At 38.6% G+C, this 17,570-nt stretch overlaps 1 protein-coding gene across 2 annotated transcripts in view; it reads right to left on the minus strand.

Annotated features, from left to right (window-relative positions):
• Nucleotides 1-17,570, minus strand: part of LOC126485162 (protein argonaute-2) — a gene marked incomplete in the record, with an annotated part of 212,790 nt that overhangs the window by 137,278 nt on the left and 57,942 nt on the right. For both annotated transcript variants that reach the window (XM_050108838.1, XM_050108847.1), the window contains 2 exon segments: nucleotides 15,170-15,301; nucleotides 15,390-15,670. In XM_050108838.1, coding sequence (XP_049964795.1) covers nucleotides 15,170-15,301; nucleotides 15,390-15,670 — 413 coding nt within the window.

A 17,570-nucleotide genomic window follows, 5' to 3' on the forward strand; every position in this document is an offset into this window, starting at 1 on the left:
CCGACCACTCCTAAAAGAAAACTTACAGATATGGCTAAGTACTGGGCTAACATACGTAGAACAATACTTCAGTATTCTGCTAGATACCCCGTCATATCCATGAGAGTTCTTGGTCTTTAGTGATTTAATTATTAACTCAATCTCCCTCTTGTCAGTATCATGGAGGAGCATTTCAGGTAACAGTCTCGAAGACTTTTTTCTACGAGCACTATATGATTCCCTGTTGGGACTAGGTTACTATTTAGTTCACCTGCTACATTCAGAAAGTGATTATTAAATACTGTACATATATGTGACTTATCAGTAACACGGACATTCCCACTACGCACTGATTCTATATCCTCGACCTGTCTCTGCAGACCAGCCACTTCCTTTATGACTGACCATATGGTTTTAATTTTATCCTGAGACTTAAAAAAGCTATTCTATCTGCATACCACATACTTTTTGCCTTCCTAATAACATTTTTAAGCACCTTACAATACTGTTTGTAATGGGCTGCTGCATTTAGATTTTGACTGTTTCTAACATTTTGATATAATTGCCACTTTGTTCTACAAGATATTCTTATCCCTCTAGTCAGCCACCCAGGCTGCTTGTTTGTGCTAGTACCCTGTTTTGAACGTTCTAACGGAAAGCAACTTTCAAAGAGCACGAGAAAAGTCTTGAGGAAAGCATTATATTTATCGTCTACTGTATCAGCACTATAAACATCTTGCCACTCTTGTTCCTTGATAAGGTTTACAAAGGTCTTTACAGCAACTGGATCAGCTTTCCTAAAAAGTTGATAACTATATTTAACATGAGTTGCAGCACAAAAATCTTTTTAGAGTTAAAACTTGTGCATCATGATCTGAAAGGCCATTCACTTTTTTGCTAACAGAATGCCCTTCTAGTAACGAGGAATGAACAAAAATGTTGTCTATGGTTGTTCTACTGTTCCTTTGCACTCTCGTTGGAAAGAATACGGTTTGCATAAGATTATATGAATTAAGGAGGTCTACCAGCATCCTTTTCCTTGCACAGTCACTTTTACAATAAATACTGAAGTCACCACATATAACTAAATTTTTGTTTTTCCTATAAAGTGAACCAAGAACCTCCTCTAGCTTTAGCAAAAATGTTGTGAAATCGGAGTCTGGGGATCTATAAATAACAACAGTTAGAAGTTTAACTCCACTAAATTTAACCACACCTGCACAACATTCAAACACCTTTTCAGTGCAGTACTTTGAAACATCAATTGACTCAAATGGGATACCGTTCTTCACATACATGGCTACTCCCCCACACCGCGAAGAGCTCCTCGAAAAGCTGCCAGCCAACCTGTAGCTTGGTAAAGGAAGCCTCTGAATTATCTCCTTATTTAAGAAGTGTTCAGTTATACCAATAATTTCAGAGTCAACATCTATAAGCAGTTCACTAACTTTATCTCTAATACCTTGTATATTTTGATGAAATATACTAATTCCCTCATTACTCGGATACCTAAGCTTTGTCGAAAGTGGTTTCTTTGTTAGAGAGACTTCCCTTAAGCAGGAATACCTATCAGCTGACTTCAATATAGAAAAGGTGCAGCTCTAACACCCACTAGTACAGGAATTTTCCCATGAGTGATCCCACCACCCCCACCTATGCTGTCACCTATAAGCTTTGCCAACTTCCCCTTTCCATATCTGTTGAGGTGCAGACCATGTCTAGTGAAACGCGTCCTGCTGATAGACTCCACCGACACCAATGAAATGTGACTCACGCTTGACAGCTGTATTAAGATGAGGCCGATCGTGACGCTGAAACAGTTCCACGAAGTGCACATTCGTGTTGCCAGTCTGAGTGGCTATCTTTTCCAGGTCACCATCCCTATCAATACTATTACCAAACCCACAATCACTACCTGATCCTCTTTAGTAAAATCCCTACATAACCCCCCTATGTTAACAGTCACCTGAGCCAATCCTGCATTAGGCTTCACAATGCTGGTGACCTGCTGTGTAAAAAATGTTCAAAAACCAACAGGATGTGTTTCTAAATCATACGAATAATTGACAGACAAACGTGCGCTGGATGCTAGGCGCTTTGAGAAACAAGGTTTTTTCATCACACACATGAATTTGGCACGCCCACCCCCTCCCCTCTGATGTTGCCGACTGGGACAGATACCCCAGTTTGAACCCTGCCCCCTACACCCGGGGCTTTTGCGTGTGCGTGAATCTGGCAGCTTGCGCGCACCAGTAAAATTTTTCCGACTAGCATCTGGCCGCTTACTGCTATTGCTTATACAGCTAACAGCTACACTTCTGTAGCCAGAAGCGGGAGTAGGTACTACCACAATCCAACATAAGACTGTGGTACTACTCATACACGACTCAACTGCGCATGCACGTGAGGTCGCTCACAAATGCTCAAATGAATTTAACGTAAACAGTTGTGACGTCACGCTCATCAGAGGAAATTTGTTGTTATGAGGCACTGCATAGTCTTCATGAAGCCTTTGACACATTTTGCTGTTGGCAGACGCTTGTATGAACACTGTGTTTTGTTGTTGTACATGGCGCATTTCCTTTGTAACATGTTTTATTTTCTTTTTTTTTTTTTCTCTCGTTCATGTTTTATTGCTGCAGTATTATTCTGCAGTAGCAAGATACAGTAATATCCTCTGTTAGAGTATTGGTTCTCACCAGTCGAAATTGTATGGGTGTCTCCCGGATGAAAAAATTCCCGGGTTTTTCCCGGATTTCCCAGTTGTCCCAGTTCGTATACACCGTGAAGACCTAATCAAAGGAGAATTCCAACACATAAACAGAGCATTCTAGAAGAGGAACACTGATCAAATAGGGATGAAATGGTTGCTTGTCGTGCCAGCTCATCTAAGGCCAGGTAACCTCAAATATTTTGAAGACGCTCCTACATGTCACCTTCAATTAATGAAACTCTAGACAGAATCAGATTCAGGTATCACCGGCCAGGTCTCTACTGATCTGTTAAGACACTATGTGTGATACTCTATGGAATGCTAACAATGGAGGCATTTGGTATCAATCTCACATGCAGCAGTGCCATTCCACTGAACTGCATGCAACCTCATGGGCAGGTTCCTGAAGTTGACAAATGTAAATCGATAACAGTCAGCAGTAACTACCTTACACACCATGCTGTTACCAAAGCTGTACTGACTGTCAAAGCTTCAAAAATTGCGAAGTTCTTTATAGATGACATCATTTTGAAACATGGACCACACCATGTGATGAGGCTAGTATCAATGATAATCTCATGTTACATCATCATCCACTGAATGACAACTGGCTACCATCCAAATATGTATGGTTTGTTGGTTGATTCGGAGGAGGGGACCTCACAGAATGCTTTAGTAAAATGTTGGCAGATATACTCTCGATGTACACTGATGTCAGACACAGAAATTGTGATACCATACCTGTCAACCTTTGAAAATGCCTATCAGTTGCCTATCAGTAAAACTCTCACGTGACAAAAAAATCTAATGATTTTCGATAAGTCCTGGCTTGATGAAAATAATAATACTTCTGGGCTACAAAACACAATAACTCATGCTTTAAACAGGATACTTCAATAAATCACATCTACTTACATCATAGGCCAATGATTTGTAAATGGACATAATAATCGAGAAGAAATCCAAGTTAAAACAGCAGCAGGCATGGTGGATATTGATTTGAAGCATACATAACAGGACTTCCTTGATAAATTAATCAGATATGGGATAATTCAGATGATGCATTTTTTGCCATTTTATTTACGATGCCTGTCATTTCTTGTGACCACAGCTATATTTCTTTGCAACTTCTGATGTCGGAAACATCATCATAAAAAAAGACCAGCACAATCAGCCGCACTTAAGGCCACACTGTGTTCCACTAAAATGGAAGTAAACAGACACTTGGCCCTAATTATGTCACTGTCAACGTTTCCAGACTTTGCAAAAAAGGTGTTGATTGTCTTGTTATCCTCCATCAATTTAACATAACTTGGGCGTTTACCGCACTTCACATGATTACTTAAATCATTTCTTCCACAATGTGCAACATTAGTATCACATCCACATACAACGCAAAAGGCAGATTTTTCTTCCATGCTTGATTTTAGTATGCATGGAAAATCAACAGAAAATGATTCTTTAAATGTCTGGAAGTACTGTTTCTTGTTGGCTTTATTCATGAATCCTACAATAGGAATATAGCATATGAAAGTGTCTGAGAACAAATGTCTCGATACATAGTGAAACATCAAAAGCAACCTGAATCACTGAATGTCACATAAAATTATAACATGCACACACAAGGCAGTCAAATACTGAATTGAAACATGACAAAGCAAACATCCCACTTTAAATTCAATTCAATGACAACACAAACATCACACAATTAAAAGTACCAATCACATCAAAGAATGAGTCAACTATCGTAGACTTGCCTTTGACCCCCGCAAACAATCAATTGCACGAAAATGGGGTGATTATTGAATATTAATGTTCCAAATTTTTGTCTGGTAAGTCACAAAACAACACCATCCATCTGTAAAATGCTGCAATTTCCGTAAATTTTACAGATAAACCATAAAAGTTGGCAGGTTTGTGATACACTACTGTCTGTTGTGACATCCACATACAACACAGTGTAGCAAGACCCTATAGGCTTCACACCGTTCTTTTTGCTCCACAACTGTAAGGTTGGAACCACAATCAATACACTGTTCCTGTTTCAACAGGACAGTATGCATGATAACTACACCAGGAGTGAGGAAGCAAGGCAGCTAGCTCACATACAGACCCTGGTCACTTGTGAGAAAGGCCGAGAAGATTACAACGCCAAAAACCAGCTAGCGAGATACAGGCTGGGTGACAGGGTTTGGGTTTTTACACCTGTGTGGAAAGTGGAACTATTGAGAAAGTTGGCAAAGCATTACTTGGGACTGTATCATATCCTTCATCGTTTGTCAGACATCACATACCAAGTCAAGGATTATGACCCTCCAGCAGGAAGATGACAGCACAAAGACATCGTCCATGTCATCCATATCAAGCCCTACTACATTCCACGGGTGCAGACAAATGATGGCAGGGTAAGAAAAACTGAAGTCAAATCCGATGACTGCAACACAAAGCTTCCACAGAAGGGGCTATCATCAAAGGTCATCATAGTGAAGAGGACGTAACAACACAACGACAACACGAGGATCTGGTAGCACTGCCAGAGGACAACTGACAAATTGACAGGGTGTTATAGTTGGCGCCAATAAGAACTACTGAAACAGGAGGTCACTGTTTCTCCCAGAGAGGGAGTAATGCCACAAGCTGCAGTGCATGCAGTGTGGCATAGTGCTTACTGTTGATGCCTGCCAGTGGGTCACCACTTTAAACCCGACCATCAATAGTGACCCACTTAACATAAAACATTGAGTTATCTCACTATTATTATTCTGACAGAAACTTAAAAGCCCAAGTATACTTGAGCAACTTAAGAACAGACCTTTGAAAAAAGTGAAACCCCAAGTATATCCATTTCAGTGCTGATTGTTAAAGTGTTCAGCCACTAGAGAGCATCTGGCCCTATATTTGTAGTCTGGCTGTCCTGCTTTGGTTGAGATGGTTGCCACTAGGAATTACCTTTACTGTGTGCAACTTTAGATACTTGACAACAAAGTGCACACTTTCAGCCTCTCTCTTGTACTGCTCTTTAGACAATGCTTTAAAAAAGGATGGATATAGTGATCCCGAGTTTGACACTGAATGTAGTGGCTCAGAGAGTTAAAGAGAATGTAATGTTACTTTATTAGTGACTGAAACTGATGACAGTTCATCAGCTGCGTGACAAGGGCTCACCAGTGGTACGAGATATACACATTCATTCACTGTGCTCCAGCCACCTCCTTCAAGATTTATGTTAACAGGAAACCACTATGAAATACACGGATAGACTTAATAGTACACTAACTGAAAAAATGACTTCAAGTTTCAGGATATTTTAGTCAAAATCCAGTGCACAAGTATACTCTGAATTTTATTATTGGTAATCTTCAAAATTTTATAACTCATTATTTTGAGCTTTAAAAGCTACGTTATTTATATATGTAATGTCATTCATTATAGGACTTTTCATTACCAAAAATTATTTTTGGAACATAATTTTTTTAAAAAAAGAAATATCTTGGCGGTAAGGACTTAACTGTGAGACCTGACTTTCTCCCAGCATATACAATGTTCAAATAACTTACAGGAATGCAGCTAGATAATGTCGTTGACAACCACAGTTTTGTCTAGAAAATGGCAGGATGGGCTCCTGTTGAAATATCGGCAATTGGCAATGTCCCAGCTTGCTGCATGGATCCCTGAAGTTATATGAACAGTAACTAATTGTTATTTTGTATTTATCATTTCTCGAAGGCTCTTAAAATATGTCCATAAGGTTTGTATTGTCTGGAATATTTGATATTTAAATAAATACCAGAATTGTGGCATATTTGATATTTGTATAAATAGCTGCATTTTCTGTCAAGGTCAGTTCTATTTTGGCTGCACATCGGTGTTCACAATAAACACACTTTCTGTGATAACTATTGTATTTCACTGATGACTCGGCTATCAGATTTGGACTTGACTGTGGTTACTTCACAACAATATTACTAACTGCTTCGGTTTTTAGTCCGAACAGCGTGAACTCTTTCACCACAAATAACATCTTTATCACCAATGACTGCCTGAATTTTATTTTGTGCTTAATCTCACTCAATTAACAAATTCTTAGTCCACTCACAAAGTATAATAATAATAATAATAATAATAATATAGCAGCATAAAATCTCTTAAAATCAGTGGTCTCTCTTCTTGCAAAAAGAAACACATGTTAATAATGATTCATAACTTCTAAAACAGTGTGTTGCTGTTCCTGCAGGAGAGGGAGCATGCCACATGCTGTGGGGCATGCAGTGTGGCATAGCGATTAGCACTGCCGACTTGCGTGCTGTGGATCACCAATTCAAAGCTGGCCACCAGCTATTATTTGTTATTTTGTATTTGTAATTTCTGAAAGGAACTGAAGGCGCAAGGCTGATTCAGTGTTGCTTTTTGCCAATGTGGTGTTATTTTATGACAGATTTATTGCTGTTTTTGGTAGATTTTGTTTTATTTTTGCCACATTCACTGTTATATTTTACCGCATTTGCCAAATTCAGCATTACTTGTTTTGCCAAATATGTCTTTACTTCTTTTGTTTTGCCAAATGCAGCATTACTTGTTTTGCCAAATGCGGCATTATTTATTTTGCCAAATTTGTTGTTGGTTTTTTAGTATGTTCAATATTTTTTGTCAAATTCAATGCTTCTTTGCCAAATTCTGTGGGTTTTGGGGCCAAAGTTTTTTTTTTTTTTTTTTTCCAAATTCTGTGTGGTGTTTTGGGGAGATTAGAGGTCAAAATGCAATTTTAGCATCTGATAACTAACAGTTACAAGTATTAGTAAACTACCATCCTCAGATTTATAGCAATTACATATGGCAAAAATTACAAATTTCAGAATGTTTTGTGGGAATCACTAAAAATTGCTAATTTCATGTTATTTTTCACATTATCAGTTTCACGAAGTTTTCCTGCCTGTACTAATGAGGTGAAAGTGGACATGTTACTGGGAACAGAACATCGACACACAGTTGAACTCTTATTTCCAAATGCATTACATAAATAAACAAAGAAGAGGTCGAGATAAACAATGCTACCCCACATGTTTACACCGATGAGTCAATAACAGTATAAATACAGGAACCCAGGAAGATTTAACTTAAGATGACGGTCAGCATTTGAGGCAAGTGCATTATTACCAGACACGATGACTGTTTCAACAGCCGTTCAACATATCTATCAACTAGCTTCTCCAAACCCTTTTAGGAAGCAAGAACCTCATTTTGGAACGATCTTCCTCAGAATATTACAGAACTGAATCACATACCTATCTTCAAATGACTGCTAATAGCCTATCTCCTAAAATGACAATAATATCTGCTCTTGGTCTTGCACTTACTCCATAGCACATTCCAACTAAGCGCCCTTCTTTCCCACTGGATCTTTTGTGTTTCCTGAAGTCCATAGCTGGAGCAGTCTACCTGTAATTCTCTCTTACAACGAGAGGTGTTCAGTGGTGGGATAGACTTTTTGAAGCCATCTATTCAGTGAATTTTTTTAATTAAAATAAAAATCTGAATTTTGCATAATGCTCTTTAGCTTTAAAAATGTTCAGATGTATGGACTGGTTGTGTAGTACAATAGATAGAGTAAAAGATTTACAGGCAGAAGGTAGAGTGTTCGAATCTCGGTAGGTGCTTCATATTTTATTTATTTTTAAATCTTTACCAAAATGATTTTGAAAGTTAGTTGGTTTAAATGCAATTGTTTATCTGCATTCCTCTGTCACATCATTTTAATAACCATGTGGACTTTTTATTTGTTGTAATTTTTTCTTTATATCTTTGTTTTTTTCCACAGGGAATGTTTGTGAATGTGAATTACATTATATTCATCTATATATTATAATACTTAAATGTGGGAAAATGCTGATCTATCATTAAAAAACAAAAATACAAAATAATCTCTTTCTACTGAGTGTGCAATGGAGTCAAAAATGTATTTTTCATTACAAGATCTGTGTTTTATTTTCTTTCTTTGTGCATCTTACAAACATACCAGACTAATTCCTGTTGCAGTATGGACAAAATAACAAAATTTAAAAATTTGAATGAAAGGAAAGACTGTTGCAAAATAAGGAATAGAAATAATGAATGCAAGAACACTGATGAAAATGTAGCGATAAAATGAAAGAAATTAAATCAAAATATATAAAATTAATTAAAATCACATGAACAAAATTTCCAAGTGAAAAAAGAATTATACAAAGAAAAAGGAGAGCAAATGAAGAAGTTGATACAATAATAAAATTATGTGACAAAGAAACAGAAATAAAAAAAATTACATTTCAATCAATTAACAGAATAAAAATAATGCTTAAAATCATTGTGATAAAGATTTAAAAACAAAAAAATGTTAAGCACCCACAACCTTCTGCATGTGATGCCCTAACCTACCCATTATGCTATGCAACTGGTCTACACACAAGAACTTTTTTAAAGCTAATGAGCATCACACAAAATTTCAAATTTATTTCATTCATTACTCGCAAACAAGGGCCCATCTGGGTGGATGGCTGCAGGGTGTGATAATTGGGATCCAAACCTACATCACTGTATAGATCATTTCAAATACTTGATACCACCACTGGGAATCTCTACTTGTTAGAATCAGCTATGATATACCGGGTGGTTATAATTAAACTTTCCCTATTTAACACGTTATACCACAGAAACTAATTACCATACGAGTACCAAACTCAGTAGCATTAATGTCCACAGTATGGGGTGCACGATTTCCATGCATCATAGTGCCACCGTCCAGTTCCAACTATGACCATCATGTGCAGTGATCAGTCATCATTATTCGTAGTCTCACAGACCTGACCAGTCACAATGCACTTGATGTGTAAACGTGAGCTTGGACAAAAGGAGCGTTATTGGTGAAGCCTTATTATCAAACCAACAGTAATGCTGCAGTTGTACTTCGAGAATATAGTCGGCTGAAAGGACTGCAGAAGGATCCTCTTTCTCAACATGCTGTGCGGAACATGGTGAGGAAGTTCAAATCAACTGGAGAACTGGGTGTCGCTCCAGGAAGAGACCGACGATCAGTCGCACCACAGGTGGTTGATGAAATTGCTGTTATTATGCAAACAACGATGCGAGCAATTCCATATAGTCAGGCAGTGCTCGTGCTATGTCATGACAGTTGAACATCCCTTGGTCCACTGTACAGAAGGTGCTTCAAACCATTCTCAAATAGTACCCGTACAAGATCCATATCATACAGCGGCTTGCACCTCAGGATGCACAACAACGTATTAACTTCTCTCTCCACTTTTGGACAGATGAAGATCATTTATCTCTGACGGGGATAGTGAACACACAGAATTACTGAATGTGGGAATCTTCACCTCCAGTCACCGTGCAAGAAGTTCCTCTGTATGGCTTCACGGCTATGTTCATCATTGGCCCATTCTTTTTTGACCAGGTTGATGCTCAAGGAAAAAAGAAGTGCAGTGTGACTGGCTAGCGTTGCTGTTACATGCTTCACCAGTACGTCATACTCGCCCTGCAGGAGAGGCGTATTGAACTCGACAGTTTTCATGCGAGATGGGGCCCCACGGCAGGTCGCTCTTGAAGTCACCTGCTTCTCTGAAACACATTTGGAAATGATTGAATTATTAGCCAATGTTTCCAAATGCTTTGCTGGTACGATCACTTGATCTCACTCCCTGCGATTTCTGGTTATGGGATACCTGAAGGACAGAGTTTACCAGGAGAACATTCACACATGTGCTGATCTGAAGCACAGTATGTCAAGAGAAGTAGCCAACATACCTATGGCCATGCTGTGTCCTGCAGCGCAGAATGCAATCCTGCACTTTCAGACTCTTCTGGGCACTGATGGACACCATATTGAGCTCCTTTTGCAGCAATAATAGTACTGGTATCTAATGGTATGAAGTACCATACCAGCACATTAAAGCTGCTTCAACGGAATTGATTCTGCATTATTTTTCTTCACCCTGTTTTTGACACTAATGCTGCCAAGTATGGTACTCATATGGTATGTGTCATAATGTGTTAAATAGGGAAAGTGTACAATACCAGAGAAGGAAAGTTGCTACACACCATATAGGGGAGACGCTGAGTTGCGATAGGCACAACAAAAAGAAACTCAGCATCTCTGCTAAATGATGAGTAGCAACTTTCCTTCTCTGGTATTGTTACATTCCATCCTGGATTTTCCACTGTTTGATAGGAAAAGTTTAGTTACAACTACTGCATATTGTCTCAGTTTTGTACCATTTCTCTTAACAATATTTGCAGTTATGATTATCACCACCACCACCACAACCATCATCAGCAGTAGCGCTTTTGCTAGTATTATTTTCTAGCCTATACTGCTACTTCAAATGCCATATGTAGAGTGAAACCCCATCCAAAGTAATAAATGATAAAATATTTGTAAGGAATACTTAAGCAACAGCCAAAACAGGAATGTTGGCAGAAGACACTGACAACTGAATGTCACTGCGAAGTTGTTAGAAAGAATTACCCGAGTAAAGTCACAAAAAGACAGTATGGATTTCTGTTTTTTTATGATTAAAAGATTACATTCAGATCCCATAAACTAGCAATACCCCAGCAGACAAGCTCAACCTGAGAGTTAAACTTAATGAAATCATCTGGTGAAAAAGAAAGACAAAAATAGAATTTAAAAAAAATTAGATGTAAAATCAAACAATGAAAAATCCAGTATGGAATAATTTGAAGGCCTTTCTTGACTGAAAGCTTACTTGTTTGATGGTCTTTTGTTGCACCTATCTACACAGTGAGTAGCAACTATCTTTTTATAATATAGTCAAATTAGATGTAAAAATGTACATTCTAAATGGAGACAGGCACTGACATAGAAATAGTAACATGTTGTTGAGGTCTTTGGTCCGAAACTTGCTTTGATGCAGCTCTCCACACTAGTCTATGCTCGAAATCCTTTTCTTTCTGCTACTACATTTCAACACCTTCCATCACACTTAACTTTGACATTTGCAAATTCCCGAAGCCACCTACACAATTAAAGGATCTAAACCTGCGACACTCCAACCCGAAGAGTGCCAGATTTACTGTTCTTGATTACAAAGTGTCCTCATTAGCTCTCACTCGGAGATTCAAACTACTTCCATAATACTTTACTTAAGGAGGATGTCACCACCATTAGACCAGTATAGTGGAGCTGCAAGTTTTCAGTAAATATAATGCCTATAGATTCCCCTTGCTTTCAGCTGTTCGTCATACCAATATTCTTCAGTTGCAAGGCAAGATCAGTTAGTCAACGAGATTGTTGTTCCTGCAATGCTAAAAAAAGCTATTACTTCTCTTGACAAACCACCTTAGTTTGAGCTCTCCACAGATACCCTCACTGATGCAACTGCACTGTTGAGGCTTGCAAGCCACCTCAAAATGGCTAGGTCCATGACTGGTGGGGGTGGGAGGAGTGCTAACACAGAATGCAAATATGAAAGAGATGAATACGGTTGAAGACACTAAAGTACAGAAGTCTATCACTGATTGAGACAAGGTCAATATATAAAATTTATATGTGACTTATGAAACAAGTTTTGATTTGAATTTGAAGTAATTATTCACTAAGTTTCCATTTTCTTCTTTATTTTAATCACAGATAAAGAAACTCCAGTACGCGTTTTTCTTATTCTTATATGAAGACCTGCATTCAGAAAGACCATTACTCTTATTCCTCACGTGACAAGTGACAAATTAAAGCATGAACAAAATAACTTCATGACCAGCATATTGTAGCAACTGGTGCAGGGTTGTTGGTGTGAAGTCAGCCACACACTGTAAGTCTCTGCGTGACACTCAAGAAAGAGCTATAATTGGCTAGCGCTGGTCTCTATTACTCAATTTGTTAAAATTTTAATCACAAATTTATTTTTTATTGAAACATATAAACAGTGCCCAAGAGCCCTGATATCAAAATTAAATTAGCTCGAAAACTAAGATCGATAGATGAGAGCAACATTCGTGCCACTGTTCAGACCAATCAGTTCTATTGCTAAAAAGTGAAAGGAGGTTAGCATACCGAACGAAGAGATTGAAATTGTGTATTCCATTGAACAACATGTTTTCTGGTACTGGAATACCACAGGTTTAAAAACAGTCCTACAACAAGAAGATGCAGTTTTCAAACACGAATTAATGTTCCAAAAGGATCTGATGCAAAAAACATTCACACACTTTTCACCAAATTCCAATGCACAGGTAGTGTGGCTGGTGATCTAGCAGGGAATGTTGGCCCCTGACAAATTGCAGCTATTCCTAAAAATGGTTTCTACAATTATTCACCAAAATCCAAGGAAATCTGTCTGAGGAAACACAGCAGAGGCTGGTTTGAAGTGTTCCAGCACACAGAAAATACCAAAACACAAATTAAAAATCTGAAGCCTCTACGCCACACCTGTCTGAGCTGTGCGGCAAAGGGCTGACTTTGTGAACCAGATTCTCACAATGGTTGATAATGAAGGATTTGATGTTGGCTCCATCTGGTACACAGATGAAGCTCTTAAACCTGGATGGAGTCGTGAATAAACAAGACTGGCGATTTTGAGGTTCCAAAAATCCCTGTTCAAGTGAAGTGAAACCACTTATATTCTCCCAAAGGTACTGTTTGGGCTTTTGCACATAGCAGATGCATTATTGGCCCTTCTTTCACACAAGATACGATCACTAGTGAAAGTTAAGATTGCAATTTTGTAACAATTTTTCGCCACACACCTAATGTTGGAAGATCGACCATGCACCGAGCGGTTTATGCAAGACGGGGAAAGACCACATCACACTCAACAGGTGTTTCGCTTCCTTGATGAATACTTCAAGTACATAGTCACTGTGATGGCTTATTTCAAATTTACTGGTGCCCAATCTGACTCTCTGTGACTACTTTTTGTGGGACACTGTCTATTGCAACCATCCTACCTTAAACCGGCAATATGTGTGGCATCCATTTTGAGACACTACAGGATCTGATGGTAAATTTCATTGTTCATTTGTACCACCTCCGTGCAACAAGTGATGGACATTTCAAAAAGATTGTAATGTGATTGCAAAGAGGTCTTAGAACTATTTCAAAACTTCTGTATAGAATTCTTACAGTTTCCACAACAAAATATACTTTTTGTATATCTCAATCTTAGTTTTCGAGATATTTAATTTTGAAATCAGGGCCTCCTTCAGTGGACAAGAGCGCGCGCACGCTCTCACACACACACACACACACACACACACACACACACACACACACACACACACAAAATGTATTGTGAAATCACAATATTGTGACCACATGTCAAAAGTCTGAATAGGTTCTGGAAGGTATTGACATGGGTATGGAGCCATGCGGACTCCAGTGTCATGGACAGATGGAATAGGTTTCTCGATTGAGGAACCATGGCACAAACAGCCAAATCAAAGTGGTCCCACACATTCTCGATAGGGCTTAAATATGTGGAGTTTGGTGGTCAGGGAAGTAGAGTAAATTTACCTTAAGTGCTCTTCGAACCATACATGTACAATGCAAACTGTGTCCTGCAAGTAGATGTTATTGTGCCAAGGAGAAAAAAACTGCATATAGGGTGGACATGTTCCTCAAGGCTAGATGCATACTTGTCCTGATCCGCTGTGCCTTCCAGAATGATTAGTTCACCCAGGTAATGCCAAATAACATTCCCCAGACCAGAATGCTCCCTCCTCCAATCTGGACCCTTTAACGGACAACTTTTGCTGGGTATTTTGCTTTCAGAAGTTTCACGCCGTACACACAGACAGTCATCTGTCCGATGGAGCATAAAATGTGATTCATCTGGAAAGACCACCTGTCGCCACTCAGTGGGCATCCAGTTGCAGTACTGGCACGCAAATTTCAGCCATTGTCGCCAATGAAGAGTAGTCAGCATGGATGCCTGCTGAATCAGGCACCTGCTACAGAGGCCCACACACAGAAACGTTTCTGAACACTGTTAGTAGCCTCTTGGTTCATACAGACATCAGGTGTTTAACAGTTGCATACCTTTCATTCATACACGTCTCTGCAGCCATCATTCAGCCATCATCTCCAAACTATTTGCAAATTTAGCCATTCAGAAATGGTTCCACCCTTGACCGAAAGCCAATTGTCATGTCCTTTTGGATGTCATATATATTGCTCCATTCTTGTATTGCAACAATGACTGCAGTGTTTTCCACCTGCTGTCGGAGTGGTTGTTGTACGATGATGTCAACGTAGGTGATACTCAATTAATGTGATAGGACTGTGTATAAGTTGCTCAAGTAATGAATAAATAGTCAAATACAATTGGGGATTGGGAAAAACACAATTCAGTCTGTTACTCAAAACAGAGAATTTAGAAATTAATGGAATAAATTTCATTATGGTCTAACAAAATAACATAAAATACACAATAACATAAAATATTTAATTCTTAATATGCCACAACATACCAATATGGCATCATAAGGAATTTGTCTTGTACGCCCTTCAAGGGCCTCTTCCAAGGCAAATAATGACACTTGAGCAATCCATTTTATTGTAACACGAAATACACGATCTTTGCCTTCACCTGGCAAAGTCACCTAAAAATAAGAAAAACAAAATGAAAACTTTAAAGGTAAACAATGGAATTCAAAAGACAACTTTCATTTAACAACTCAATGAACCTACCTCCAACTCAACTCTGTCATTACCAATTGGTAATGGATCCCTTGTGTACAAATTATTTCGACCATCAAAAACAGGTTTTAGTGTTCCAAATATTTTGCTGTATGCGTGCACCATTGTCTCTATTATTTCACGGTTCACCTTTCTAGGGCACTTGTCTGGTTGAATATTAATGTCATAATGGTGGACAAACCCTCTTGGCATCGAAATTTGAAAATGATTTGCTCGCAATACAATAGGTCTTCCTTCCCGGCCAAGATTTGGTCTTCTAGGGCAATTAAACACTGTAAAACAGAAAAAAGACATGTTGAGTTGCCAGCTTTCCAATCATTACAAAATTACAGCTAGAAGAAAAATGCAACTTTAGATCACTGTATTTGACTACACCATTGCAATGGAGCAATGATTTCTTATTGTGTATTCAATGATAGATGCACAGCAATCTCTGAACTATGGAACAAATTATAGGGGATGAACAAAAATTGGAAATGCCAAAACACAACACATTACCGTTGCTAATACAGTGTAGACCCGTCTCGGAATGGATACATACATGCACTGCATAGTTTCCAAGAGAACCTTACAACATTCTTCCTGAAAAATAGTAGCTAGTTCAGGTGACAACAATGGAGATGGATAGTGATCACACACCCTTGCCTCCAAAGTAGGTCACAAAGGCTCATTAATATTGGAATTTGGTGACTGGTGGCAGGGAAGATGGAATAATTCATCCTCGTGCTTGCAAAGCCAGTCCTTGACAATGCAAGTTGTTTGAATAGTGGCCACGTTCGCAGCATCGCCACTAGGGAACACGTGTTGTACCCTGGAATGGACCAGATGAGCCAAAATATGCACACAACCCTTGGCAATAACGCAAACTTGAAGAGTAACAGTGGAGCCCCTGGAATACCACAATCATCACAGAATCCCTGCCATCTTTCACTCTTGGAACAAACTCCCAGAAGTGGGAAACAATATGGAACAAGACTCACCTGTCCAAATTACTTTCTTCCATTGCTCCATAGTCCAGGTCTTACAGTTTCAGCACCAAGTTTTCCTGTTATAGGCATTTGCATCACTGATGAGTGATTTTAGAATTCCAGCTTGTCCTGCAATTTCATGCTTATGGAGTTCTCTTTGTGTTATTTTTGTACTGACAGTGATCGAAAGTGCGACATTCAGTTCTGTAGTAACTTTTGCAGCTGTCGTCCTCTTATTTTTCATCACAATCCTCTTCAATGACTCGTGATCACTCAATACATGCTTTCATCCAAGTTGTGACTTAAGGGGCTGATGTTTTTGTGCCTTTTACTTATATGATATAAATCTTTGATACCGTGTCTCTTGAAACACCAAACACTTAGGCTTGCTTGGTTATGGAAGCACACACAATTTGCCCGTGTTCGAATTCACTCAGCTATGACATAATGCACTTACGACTACACAGAACACTGTTCTGACCATGACCGACACTTGTAACATTGGAGCCTAATGGGTCGGCAATCCCGTCAATGCCCAGGTCCTGAGGAAATTTGCTAAAATTTACAATTTTTTAATAAATACCTCTTTAGGCAGAATATCAGCTTAACCTTCTATCCTTCCTCTTTATGAATATGTGTACGTTTAGCGCAAATAAATTATACAGGGATTTGTAGGTATTACTCTAAAGATACTGTTTTTCAGCATTTTTATTTTTCCCCAAAGTGGACAAAATATTCATAAGTTGTAGGGAATGGTAGGCAATTGATTTAAAATCACTTGTCAGCAGGAAATACTAAATGCTTCATTTATAGGTCAAGTGATTTTATTGTGAAATGTTTTTTTTTTCTCATTTTTACAATTTAGAGAACTTTACTCGGTTATGAAATCTTTCAAAACACTTGTGAACACAAAGGCCTGTGTTAAATGGTCTATAGTAGTATCTGGCCTCTTTCCTCACTAACTTTCCTGCAGCTTTCCCTTGTTCCCAACAGACCTTGCATCTTCTAGCTGGGTTTGTTTTCTTTTCTGTTGGTGGCAGTTTCTCAGGAAAATGGTGTGCTGTGAGTCTGTTTGCACATACAACTCAAGATGCTGAGTTCCGCTCCTCCTTTTTTAACCAACTGCTCCGCTAATTTACATATAAAATCTGCTAATGCACACTATTTTGATATTGTGAATAATGTTGGCATTCACAACTGCCGT

The sequence above is a fragment of the Schistocerca serialis genome, chromosome 1, assembly GCF_023864345.2.
Source record: "Schistocerca serialis cubense isolate TAMUIC-IGC-003099 chromosome 1, iqSchSeri2.2, whole genome shotgun sequence".
In the NCBI taxonomy this organism is placed as follows: domain Eukaryota; kingdom Metazoa; phylum Arthropoda; class Insecta; order Orthoptera; family Acrididae; genus Schistocerca; species Schistocerca serialis.